The 13,242-nt window shown below is 35.3% G+C and overlaps 1 protein-coding gene across 1 annotated transcript; it reads left to right on the top strand.

Annotated features, from left to right (window-relative positions):
• The first annotated feature begins 4,247 nt into the window (after nucleotides 1-4,247).
• On the top strand, nucleotides 4,248-12,094 carry LOC148853796 (AP-1 complex subunit mu-2-like). The gene is made up of 11 exons (XM_088983262.1): nucleotides 4,248-5,037; nucleotides 5,521-5,667; nucleotides 5,757-5,819; nucleotides 5,969-6,145; nucleotides 6,228-6,331; nucleotides 8,876-8,983; nucleotides 9,117-9,213; nucleotides 9,344-9,441; nucleotides 9,620-9,761; nucleotides 9,935-10,057; nucleotides 11,705-12,094. The coding sequence occupies exons 1-11, from the start codon at nucleotides 4,909-4,911 to the stop codon at nucleotides 11,801-11,803; spliced, it is 1,287 nt and encodes a 428-aa protein (XP_088839388.1). The 5' UTR covers nucleotides 4,248-4,908; the 3' UTR covers nucleotides 11,804-12,094.
• The last annotated feature ends 1,148 nt before the right edge of the window (nucleotides 12,095-13,242 follow it).

The raw sequence follows: 13,242 nt of genomic DNA, 5'->3' as shown, positions 1-13,242 counted from the left end.
GTGATGCAGGCTGCCCCTATTTTTCGAACCAACGTTGACCCGGACGATCGGGCCATTCGGACCGAAAACCGTCCAGATGACTGGTTCCGTTTTACCCAATATTTTTTAAATCGACCTAGAGAACGAACCGGTCAGAGGTCCGGTTCTTCGGTCGTTCGAACCGAATGGTCGGCCCATATAGGCAAAAAATAAAAAAGAAAATGGTCAAAATCGTTCGAACGATTAACTACCTAGGTTCCTGGTTTTTCTGATCTAATGGTCCGACCCCGTTCAGTTTTGAAAATCATGGTTTTACCCCAAACCCGTTCCCTGACTAAAAACCATTGACCCATATGGTTTGACTGCTGAACCATTTGGACAATGGTTCACGATTTATTACTTATGACAAAACAAGAATGAAAAAGAAAAGTTCATAACTTCAAATTTCTCTATCTGATATCTAATAGATAAAGAGATCATTTGAGAGAGATGTGTCAAAGAGATCTAAGAGACATCATGTTTAGAGGTATGGGAGAGCAATCTATAAAAAATATTTGCAAGAGAGATAGTGTGTGTATGTGAAAGATATGAGAGAAATACCATATCTACTTTCATTGCCATCGTTGCTACTATAGTTTGCCGCCACCGTTGTCACTGTAGTTCCCTGTTGTCGTTGCCGTCTTCATTGCTGCTACAAGTGACCTCCTTATTCTTCTTCTTCTCACTCAATCTTCTTTCTCCTCTAAACTATATTGGCCAACAGCTTCTTAAATCTCACTCTCATTCTCAAACCATCTTCTCACGATATTTATATGCATCTTACCACAATATTCCATTCCAATGGGTAAGATGGCATATCACTTGTTAAAGTGTTTAAACCATTTGACCCGAACGGTTGCACCACTTACCCAAAAATCAGTTGCCAAAGCGGTTTCCATTTTTGGCTTGTTTTTTAAAACATTTACTTTGATGTAGAATAGTATAAAAAGAATACTTATTTTTCTTTTTTAGTTACTGAGCTTCAAGCTTTCCTTTATGAGAAACGTAAAAACCAATTGATAGTTGATACATCGTCAAGCTAGTTGTAGAAAATATGGGTTGGGGCAATGGGGTACCTCCCATTCTATAGCCATATAAAACAAAAAAAAAAAAAAAAAAAAGTGCTAGGCATGAGATTAATAACCAAATAAGAAAATAATAATTTAAAAGCTAAACTAATGAAGATAATCAAAGACTCACATTAAATTATTTCTTACTACATTTTATTATTGAACTAGAACAATCCATGAAACAAATCTACATTAAATTAAATTAATAAAAACATAGGGAAAACCCTAATAACCCAAGAAAAGTAGTGATTTGTTTAAATTGATTCACCCCGTGTACTAGTGGGTAAATTTGGGTTTTCTTACACTAAATAGGGTCCAAGCTAACACCCTACTTTATTAAAAATAGCCAAAAGGGATTAAGAAATGTTTAAGAGGAGGATAAGGATTTAACGGGGATGGGAGATGTTACAAACATCGATTAGTAAGGTTATAAAGAGATTTAAGAATGGGAGTATTATAGAGTAGATATGGATTTTGTGAGAAACAATAAAGACCCACAAGGTTTTTAATGATTCAATTTAAAAATAAATACACTTGTGTGAGAAAATGAGAGAATGATGAGGTATGTATGATCTCTATGGTGAAAAGACCCGCACTTCCCCTCTTTCCTCTTTTTATATATACTAGTAAGTGTGTACATACTTTGCATATGGAAATTCTAGATGATGATAATGATAGTAATTATATATCCAAGTTTCTATAAATTTTATATTTTATATTATTAATTATATGCAAATTGCAAAATTCAAATCTAATCACACAAACACCTCATCCAAATATACGATAATCAGATTGAGTTATGAAGTTTCAAGTATCATTGAGAGGCCTACTTGCTTGGCTATACTTATCTTTTTGTAGTGTTTTTTTTTTTGTATGTTTTTTCTTTTGTTCATTGATTAAAAAAAATGTAAGATTTAAATAGAGGAAATTGAATGATGTGAAAAGTAGTAGTTCTATTTACAATTTAAACCTTATAATTAAATAATGACTAAATTCAAAATTGAGTATTTTAATCAAAAGAAAGTTTCACACTCTTATTCATATTTTTAATAGTAATGTAAATACAAAATTATTGATGCATTAAATTTCTCTACATTTTTTTTGTATTTTTATGTGTAAAAACAGTTATAATATATCACACTTACCTTTTATTTAACATGACAAATATATGATATTATACATGTGCTTTAATGCTTTTTAAACAATTTATGTATTTTTATAATTTATTAATTATTATTATTTATTCATGACATTAAAGGTTAACACATTTAACCCAAAAATTTGACATAGATACAATATTAAAAAAATGATGTCTATTTTAAAATTTTTATTACATAACGATAACTTTATAGGTTGATCAATTTGACTCGAATGGTTGAATTGCTTAGCCACCACTTTGATAAAAAAATTGTTTTATTTTTTAGTAAGTTTTAAAATATATGAATTTATATTGTTAAAAATATTGACATAGAACTAATTAGTAGCATTTATTAGTGAAAAATAATTTAAAAATATATGATCAGTAAGAGAAAATATGATTTAATACCTTAAGTATAAGACTTAATGAGATGAGACTAAATGAGGTGATAAATAATAACCGAAGTTGCATTTTCAACCTTTACAATTAGAGATTGATTAAATACACAGATATAGGCATTCTGGTAAGCGTGCACGCGTACTTTGAATGTGGCAATTCTAAATGATGATAATGATAGTAATAATACTATCAAGTTTTCTATAAATTTTATGTATATTTTTATTTTTATTATTAATCGGATGCAAATTGCAAATTGCAAATTCCAAATCTGATTACACAAACACCTCACCTAAATATGTAATATTCATAACAAGTTATGAAGTTTCAAGTATCATTGAGAGGCATACCTGTTTGGCTATACTCTTATTTTTGTAGTGTTTTGTCTTCATTTTTATATATTTTTTCTTTTGTTCATTTATCAAAAAACATGTAAAATTTAAACATAGAGAATTAATGAAATGAAAAGTAGTAGTTCAATTTACAATTTAAACCTTATAATTAAATAATGACTAAATTCAAAATTGAGTATTTTAATCAAAAGAAAGTTCTACAATCTTATTCATATTTTTAATAGTAGTGTAAATATAAAGTTATTGATGCATTCAAATTTTCTACTTTTTTTTTGTATTTTTATGTGTAAAAATAATTATAATATATCACACTTACCTTTTATTTAATATGATAAATATATGATATTATACATATGCTTGATTTTTTTTTTTAATTTATGTATTTTTATATTTTATTAATTTTTATTATTTATTTATAACATTAAAGGTTAACACATTTTAACCCAAAAGTTGAACTATTTATTATTAATTTTTATATTTAATTTTTGCTTGATGCAGGTGGAATTCAATCCCAAGTCTCTGTTACATCTAGTTGAAAGCCTCACCAACTAGCCACTGGATCAAATGGAGTCATTGAACAACTTGACCCAGACTTGTCATGTTTACATATATAAATATCATATGTAACCAATGGTTGCTTTATATAATCAATTTATACTTTCTTATGTCACATATCAACATCTTTAACAAAGAAATACATTTAATTAGAGGTGCAACTTACTGTACCAAATCCAAAAGTTTATGTTTGTTAGGTTATAATTAGGTTGAAAAAGATGAACACTATTTAATTTCAGGTTGAATTAACGTTTAGATGTAATACAGTCTGATCCAAGTCTAACTAAAATGAGTAACCAGAAAATTCAGTGTTTCAAAAACAGATCAGACCTGGCTATCGGTTTGGGAAAATCAGGAACTGGTCATCTGATCGGTTCTATTTTACCTCATAATTACTTGTTGGTAAAAAATCGTTGATTTGGTCAGTAAACCATTGACTTTGGTGGTTGAACCGTTGTCCCAAACAATGATTTTTGACCATTTTTTTATTAGTTTGTTATCAGCACAAGCCATACGTTCAAACCAACTGATTTGACCACTCGATCCAAAAATTAGTCCCCAGAACGATTCCCTATCCGATCTAATTTTAAAAACTTTAAGAAAATTTACACTAAACGGAAGGAAATCAGCTTAAAAACCTTAAAACAATCCACATAAATTTTAAGCACATCGATTGAGTTTTTTATGACGAACTTTCCACCAAAAACAACGAAGACTAAATTTCTCCACCCCACCCACCCAAGGCAAATCTTATATTATTATGTGAACAACTTCATGAGGCTAGAAATAAGTTGAGAAAAATGAATAAAAGAGATTCCATTGAGAGAATTCCCATATCCAATTACTTTTTTTTTTTTCATTTCATTGAAAAGAGTATAAATATAAATATACAAAATAAAACAAAATATAAGGTCACACTCTAGTATTTATATTTCATTATTTTGTACTCTTTTTGCAAAGGATGCTTGTTACGGATTGGTTTTTAGTAAGGCCCGGCCTATTTGTGTAGGCGTGTAGCTCGTCACCGGGCTCACCGCATGTCGACCATCGAAGTAGCAAAGGATGCGTATTACGCTATCTACGTACATCAACGTTAAGCGGGTTATGGTACTGGAAAGATCCTCTTGGCTTTCAGACAGAAATCGGAGGAGGTCCTCCAATTTTTATCGTTTCCTACCTTTCTATTTTGTTTACGAACACTTCCCGAGCTTAACTTCCTCGAAAAATCACGGGTAACCAAAACTGTGAACAGGCATTATAATGCTGCAGGAAACCCTAGAATTCCCGTTTCACAAATTTTCCGTCTTATTGAACACATTGAAAACCGGATCCGTCTCTGCGTCTCTGATCTGATCTCCGATCTCCTTGAACCTTAGAAATGGCAGGCGCCGTCTCGGCGCTTTTCTTTCTGGACATCAAAGGCCGTGTTTTGGTGTGGCGCGACTACAGAGGTGACGTCTCAGCAATACAAGCAGAGCGTTTCTTCACGAAGCTTATTGAGAAAGAGGTGAGCCGACTCATTGCTTTTCTTCGGATGACTCGGGTCTCGAATTTTCTTGATTTGGACCGGATTTGGCACAGATTTTACATGTATTTAGCTTGTTAAATGATTGTGTGGGTTGATTAGGGTGGTTGTAGCTAAGTTCATCTGAGTTCTGCTCCTTTTGAAGGCAGTTTCTGGAACTTTTGCTTTTTCATTTTTTTGTTCCTGGATAGAAATTGGTATTCATTTTGTAATTGGAAAATTTGATTCATCCTCTACAAGCTTTGTTTTAAAAACGGTTAAGCGCATCTGTTAAACATCACTTCAGGATTGCCATAAGTTTTCCTTCCAAGTATCTCTCTGTCAATGAATTTAACTCTACAATTTCGATGCCATATGTTTTTTCATCCTGGCCAACGAATGCAATTTAAGAACACAATTTCTGCACCTGTAGTTCTTATCTGAATAATAGCTATTTCTTTCCCTATTCTCTTTGATCTTCCTCAGGGTGATCCGGAGTCCCAAGATCCAGTAGTGTATGACAATGGCGTCACCTATATGTTCATACAGCACAACAATGTTTACTTGATGACTGCGTCAAGGCAGAATAGCAATGCTGCCAGTCTTCTTCTTTTTCTACACCGTGTAGTTGACGTAAGATCTTTGTAATTCTAGTAAAATTATGAAAAAAACTTTTGGTTCAATTGGTTTTACATTATTGGTATCCTGATTAACAAAGACAGGTTTTTAAGCATTATTTTGAGGAGTTAGAAGAGGAATCACTGAGAGATAACTTTGTGGTTGTGGTAAGAGGGTCTCTTTCTTCTACTTTTTTTTTCCCTTTTTGCTTGGCAACCTATTCTGTTGGAGAAAACTAAAATTAGGAACTTTGGTGGATGAACATATTATATAATACTCAGATGGGGTCATTCTGAAGCAATTGCTGTTTTGGCAGTATGAATTACTTGATGAAATGATGGATTTTGGTTACCCTCAATATACGGAAGCAAAAATTCTTAGTGAGTTTATCAAGACGGATGCATACAGGATGGAGGTTACTCAACGACCTCCTATGGCTGTAACAAATGCAGTGTCTTGGCGCAGTGAAGGGATACGATACAAGAAGAATGAAGTAGGTCGATTTATATGCAGTAACAATGGTGCTCTTAGGCACTTAAATATAATTTAGAAAAATTTCTTTAATGTTTGTTCAGGTGTTCCTGGATGTTGTGGAAAGTGTTAATATACTTGTCAACAGCAATGGGCAAATAATTCGTTCAGATGTTGTTGGGGCATTGAAGATGAGAACATATTTGAGGTGCGTAGTTCCTATGCAGTCTTTCATGTAGAGTTATTTAGGGTTCAGAAAGCCTTAATCATTGGGAAGATTTGTTGAAAGCCTATCACTTACCTACCACTCACAATTTATAGTAAGAACTCAGAAGTAACTGCATATTGAATTCAGTATCTCAGTCTGTTTTGTCAAATGAATGCTTAGGCACCCGGGTGTCCAGGACAAGGCAATTAACCATATAGTTGAGTGTATCATACTAATAATTTAGACATAATGGGGATAATAGTTATAATAATCTAATAGGATGGTACCACAAAGTAGCTAATAAAGAAATGACTCTACTAACTTTTTCTTTGTAACCTACCATTTATGATTTACCTTATACAATAATCTCTGTTAGGTTATTAGGCTTACAGCTTGCCATATGAATAAAGTTTTAACTGTCAACATCAGTTGTTTTTTACTATAATATTTTATCGACTGATGAATAACATATAACTTCAACAGTTCAACTATAGAAACTTGGTAGTGGAAGAAGACTCCAAAGTGGTGGCAAGCTGGTTTAGAAATGATGGTCTGGTTCCATGGCAGTACCAAAAATACCATGAGAGAGATAAGTGCAATGAAAAGGGAAATTGTTATCAGCTCTAACTGTATAACAAATCAACCAATGAGTTGGCCAGTGTAATGACAAAACAAGGGGGTCAATAGAGAACACTTATTTGGGGGGCAGGTGGGAACAAGTAATGTAACGCAAATTGTATAATATAAAGGGATCATAGGATAGTTATTGATAAAAAAAAGGGATCATAGGATAGGTGGTGACAGTTAATGTAAGCTGGGGGATGCATGACATCATCCTACATACTATTCCTTCTTTATTCTAGGGGTCATTACTTGGTGTAATGGTAAAATATCAGGCCGGTAAGCATAAGAATGCAGGTTCGAGTTTGAGGGTGGTAACTTTGTGCAAAAAAAAGGTTAGGACCATGCTCCTACGGCCCTAGATAGCTAGGAACAACTTTTTTTTTTTTTTTTGAGCTAAAAGATGACAGATTTCATTAAAAGGGAAATGCACATGAGAGAATGTACAAAGGAGGCACTAAAAAGACACACAAACAGATTACAAAGGTATTACTCTCTCGCTATATAAAATATCCCTATGAGTTCCTGCTTTAGCCAAGCTGTCTGCTACAGAACTTAACTCTCTGGGAATCCAGAGCAGGAATGCATTCAAAGATTCCAGGATATCTCGAGCCTCGTCCAAATAATGAGCGAGCCTCCATGGTCCTCCATTCTTCTCCCCAAGCCATTTGATGGGGTTACTCGAGTCCCCTTTAATGATTAGGGAAGACAATCCAAGATCTCTTGCAATCCGAAGTCCAGTTACACTGCTAAAACTTCAGCCTTTGTAGAAACCACAGAAGATTTTCATCCCTTCCTTTAAATACACCATCAATTCCTGCTAGACCTGGATTCCCAAGGGCACTTCCATCAAAGTTCAGGGTTACCTCTACCAAACTTGAGTGAAGGTTTCTGATTTCTTTTAGAGAGGAAGGATAAGAAAAAATAATCTCCACAGTGGTTTCTCTGGAGATCATTTAGTGAAATACCTCTAATTCTTCTGAATTCAGCACCCATGAGTTGCACATTGAAGTATGTGGGATATCAGCTCGCCCATAGCTCTAGCCTTGTTGTTGAATATTCGGTTATTTCTTTCCTCCCACACCCCCCAAAACACTGCTCGTACCACAGTGAGCCAGAACTTTTCCTCTCTTTCCAAGGCCTTTTCCCTGCCATTGCCAAAGGAAGTCTTCAATGTGTTCAGGAAACACACAGCAATATCCCACCATATTTAATAAGAAATACCAAACTTTCCTTGTTTCCGGCCATTGGGTAATGACCTTGATTCATTCTTTATTTCTAATCAATAAAGCATCTGTTAATAATTAAGAAGTAACATATAACTTTTTTCTTTAACAATAATTTAATTAATTAGTGATCAAAAGCAATAAACAAATAAAATCACTCTGATAACCTGGGGAAGGTTTGAAAATGTTATTGGGGTAATACACTGAAAAGTTGTTGTTGGAGAGTGAATTTCACTTATTTCTTTTGCATGGCAAAAGTGCAAAACAAATAACAGGTGCAACATAAACATCATTATGTGGATTGATAGTCAATAGGGATTGATTCAAGGGCTGCTATTTGTTTCTATATGAGTGGGACATGGAATTTCATGTTACCAATTGTTGGCCATTATGGATTATTAACATCAATGCTTATCAATCTTTTGCCGTAATGGATGGTAAACACACTATTGGTTATCATTAAGATGGGAAGCTGTCCAAACTTCATAATAGTAAGGAGGAGAGTGAGACCTAATAGGTTTCCTGGAAAATAAGGATTATTTTCTTTTTTTCCCCCTTCTGTTAGTTTCTTTCCTGAGTGTATATTCATCCATTTAGGCACCCCAATGATCCTGGTGCTCCTATCTGACTGGCGGAAGTTGTTGGAAATGAGTTTAGCTGGAAAGCAAGAAACTAATCATGCTTGATCTGTTTGCAGTGGAATGCCTGAATGTAAGCTTGGCCTAAATGACAGAGTGCTACTAGAAGCTCAAGGCAGAGCAACAAAGGGGAAAGCAATTGATCTGGATGATATCAAATTTCACCAGTATGTGGCCAAATTCTTTAGCAGTTGTATTCTGCATTGTTTCATAAGAAATAATGCATTTTTTACTAAAGTCCAACTTCAGATGGTGACATTCTTTCCACCACTTTTTGTTCTAATAACTCTTTTGGTGCAGGTGTGTGCGTTTGGCCCGATTTGAAAATGACAGGACAATATCTTTCATACCCCCTGATGGATCTTTTGATCTGATGACATATAGACTCAATACTCAGGTTTATTTTCATGCTTTATGTTCCGTTTTTGGTTTAATATGTTTAACCATCATACTCTCTCTCTCTCTCTCTCTCTCTCTCTCTCTCTCTCTCTGGGTCATATACGAGACTTATTTCCATATACTTTCAGGTAAAGCCTCTGATCTGGGTGGAAGCTCAAGTAGAGAGGCATTCAAGAAGCCGTATTGAATTCATGGTAAAAGCACGGAGCCAGTTCAAGGAGCGTAGGCATGTTTATACCACCTTGTTTCAATTGTTCAATAGTTTTTATCCACGAGTCTATTGCTACTAAGAGTTAACTCGGGGGACCTGGGAGCTAATTTATTTCCATAAGTGCTTTTCTTTAATAATAGGTTCCCTTTGTTTCAATTATTCAGTAGTCTTTAATGGAAAGTTGCTTGTGCAGCACTGCAACAAATGTTGAAATTGAGTTACCTGTGCCATCAGATGCTACCAATCCTAATATACGAACTTCCATGGGATCTGCTTCGTATGCACCTGAAAATGATGCATTGATATGGAAAATAAAATCCTTTCCTGGTGGCAAGGTAAAGAGTTAGATTTTAACTATTTTCCCTTTTCTATTTCCATTCAGCAAGAAGGCCAGAGATTTCTTTCCTATTTCCTATTTCATTATCAATGGCCATAGATTGTGAATGGGTTTTGTATCTATTAAATATACATATCATTTTCTCTTTATTTCTGAAAATAAACTGTCCAGGAGTACATGTTAAGAGCCGAATTTAGTCTTCCCAGTATAACTGCTGAAGAAGCAGCTCCAGAGAGAAAAGCTCCTATCCGTGTGAAGTTTGAGATACCATATTTTACCGTTTCAGGAATACAGGTTCTATTCCAAACTGGAAATTTTGCTTTCTTTAGTGGGCTGTTTCATAATTGTTTTCTTTTGATTGATATACAATGCTTCACATCTCAGTTAGAAGTATTTTGTTTTCTGTATTGTGATAAACAAATATAGAGAAATGTTATATGTATATGGTTGCTATAAGTCATGTCAGCCCTGCACTCTACCCTTTATGATGTGTTTTGTTACTTCAACTTTTTTGTATTACATAGGGTGGAAAAGCTATATTGTTGTCATGTGGCAAGGGGCTTTGGGATGAAAAGTTCCTCATAGTTGGAGGGTAAGGTGCTGAAAATTGGACAACTTTAGGCTGGTGCCTTGTATGTTGCCACATGTATGATTGCTGGCTGGTGAAAACTCCTTCAGTGGATTGGTTGTGTAGGAAATTTGTTTGCTAAGAAAAGGTTATTAGGCTAGCATATCATTCAACTAGTTTTCATTTGCATATTGTTTTTACAGAAGTTCCCCCCCCCCCCCCCTATCTTTAACAGTCAAATAGGATATAACTCTGTTTAATTCTATTTTTGCATGGACAAGCTGATTTATGCAACTTGATCAATCTTGTTCGTTGCTGATTACAATATATACATAGATTGATAGAATGGATTTACCCTTTATAACCTATGTAAATTGGTGGTTGGGGATTGTAAGTGGTATTCAGCCTGCAGCAAAGAAAGAAAGGAAGAAAGGGAAGAATAGAGGAGAAGAGGGAAGAGAAAAGAATAGACCTCTCCCTCAGGCAGCTAAGTTTGTATTTAGTACATGAGAATTCTGCTTTTTATTAATTTTAGAACAGTCACATTAAAGTGGGGACACATCTGAAACTCTGTTTTATAACATAAAATAAAGAGACAAGACAAATACTCCAGTTCACATGTCTCTTAACAGGGGTGAAGAATGACCATTCCAGTTATTGGGTTTGCCTGTTGTCTCTGGCTGCATTATTACCCTAACTGAGGCCTTGAACTTTCAATCCACCCGACTGATGACTTTTACACCAAAAGAATGAGAACGCCTAGGGGGCGTAACCAATGTTGGCCCTAGCTATGTGGGGTCTTGGGAGAGGTGGACTGGATATGGACCTAACCTTTGACATTTTCTTGCCCAAAATAGTTGCTTAAATTTAAATCCAAATTCTCTTGCTTGTCTGCCTAATATTTTACCATTGGACAAAAGCAATGGCTTCCATAATAGTGCATGTTTTTATTGCTTCTGGCTCAAGTACCCACACCATGTGGTGAATCTTTTTGATGATCTGTGCATGGGTCTCTTTTGATAATGCTGAAAATTAGGTTTTGTGTTTGTTGGTACACAAAATCCCTTCAGCTTTCCCCTGATTCAGTAGCTTCTTCTTGATGATTCAAGCTTATCAGAGCAACGTTGCCCCCCTAGTCTCATTCCATTCCATTCCATGATGAAACTGTTAATATTAAACTATCTTAACTTTGAGATGCAATGTTCTCAAAGCCAAAGGTGAATGTGCTTGTTTATTCTTGTTGCTTATAATTTCAGTACAAAGTTCATTTATTTATTCCTCTCCCTAATTCTAAATATGGCTTCCCCCCATCCCATCGTGATAATCATAATGACCTTTTGCTACTTTGCACATGAAAAAATTGGGATTTGTAGGTTCGTTATCTGAAGATCATTGAGAAGAGTGGATACCAGGCTCTTCCATGGGTGAGATACATAACAATGGCTGGCGAGTATGAGTTGAGACTTGTCTAAAATCCGCTTCAACTGCTACTGCTGCCAACCATGTAATATATCTAGTGGAAAAACTGCAGCCGGCGATTTCGAGGAGCTTAGTGCGAAGTTATTGTTCTTTCTAAAGCCCGTGGTGGGTTTAGCAAAAGTTTATCTATACTTAGTCTCATACCTTCTCGTCTGTTTTTGTGTTACAGTGGTTTGTAAGGGTGTAATGGCCAGTTGGCCACCCAAAGAATGCTTTTATCTGTCCATTTTTGTGAGAATTAAGAATCATTTATTGGAATTAGTTGACGGAGGATGATTTGTCAATGTAGGGCGTCTTCCCAAGGTTTGTGTTAAGACTCAATTTCCTTTTCCTTTCTGGGTAGGGAGGGGAAGCTCGAAGATAATAATAACTTTCTTCTACTTGGTTTTTTCAAAGGCCGGGAAGGGAAATTTTGTAATTTCTAAGGCTCTGCCTATCACGCTGTATTTAATATGAAATTTACAATTCTGAACTGTTTATGCATCAACCCATTCTTCTGAATATCCAGGAGACCATACTAGTCGTTTTTATGTACAAACATCAAACTAATTACAGCACGGAAGACAAACTCTTAATCTTCCGAATACAACTTAAACCCTCCAAAGAGGGAAAAGGAAAAAAAAGGAAAAAAAACAGTTAGTTACAACATAGCCCAAATCATTGCTTCCCTTTCTATCCTTCGTTTAGCTAAGCCATTATTTAGCTGATCTCTTAACCCAGCCCATCCTGATTTCCATCCCCCACACCAGCCACCTGAATTTCCTCTTCTCATTTTTGTAGGTTTATGAGTCGCAATTGTCTTTAATCAGCAGTCACCCTATCACCACCTCCAAGTCCTCTTCAATTAAGTCTTTTAACACTTATCTCCTTGGTTTTCTGAACTCATTCTATAACAACTAAGATCTCAGCTCTAAGGGAATCTCCCACACCAATTGGGCTCGAGAGCAGGGCAGAGATGATCTCGTTCTCTTCCCTAAAAACACCTCCAATCCTTGATTGTCCAGGATTCCCCCTACAATTCCCATCAAAATTTAATTTTAAGAAGCCAATAGGTGGGGGAGTCGAAGACACCTTTATTATTGGTTTGATCCGTGTACAATTTCTAATCTCACCCCACTTTCTCAACATGTCTTCCACCATGTAGTCTGTAAATAGCTCTAGTGATTTCAGGCTTTTAGCCACTACACAACCCTTATATGGATCACGACCATCAATTCTTTAGCCCCTTTCTCATTTTCTGAGAAGATCTTAGAATTTCTTTCTTTCCATAATGACCAGCATATTGTAGCCCTCGGCCCTCTCTACATAGTCCTTCCCCTTTTCATGTGCCACCTGAAAAAAAGAAGGGGAAAAAAGGCTTTGCGAGTCTGATGGAGGGTTCCACCTGCACCCAAAGAGAGAAAAATCCCACTCCCAAATTGACTTCGCAAAT

Source organism: Nelumbo lutea, chromosome 4 (assembly GCF_056320005.1).
Source record: "Nelumbo lutea isolate HS-2025 chromosome 4, American lotus-T2T, whole genome shotgun sequence".
Taxonomy (NCBI): domain Eukaryota; kingdom Viridiplantae; phylum Streptophyta; class Magnoliopsida; order Proteales; family Nelumbonaceae; genus Nelumbo; species Nelumbo lutea.
The sequence above is the reverse complement of the archived record's forward strand: the minus strand, read 5'-3'. Positions and strand labels throughout refer to the sequence as shown.

Coding starts and splice junctions, on each gene's coding strand:
- LOC148853796 (XM_088983262.1), top strand. CDS start 4,909: ATGGCAGGCGCCGTCTCGGCGCTTTTCTTTCTGGACATCAAAGGCCGT. Junction 6,146..6,227: donor TACGATACAAGAAGAATGAA/GTAGGTCGATTT, acceptor ATGTTTGTTCAG/GTGTTCCTGGATGTTGTGGA. Junction 10,058..11,704: donor TTACCGTTTCAGGAATACAG/GTTCTATTCCAA, acceptor TGGGATTTGTAG/GTTCGTTATCTGAAGATCAT.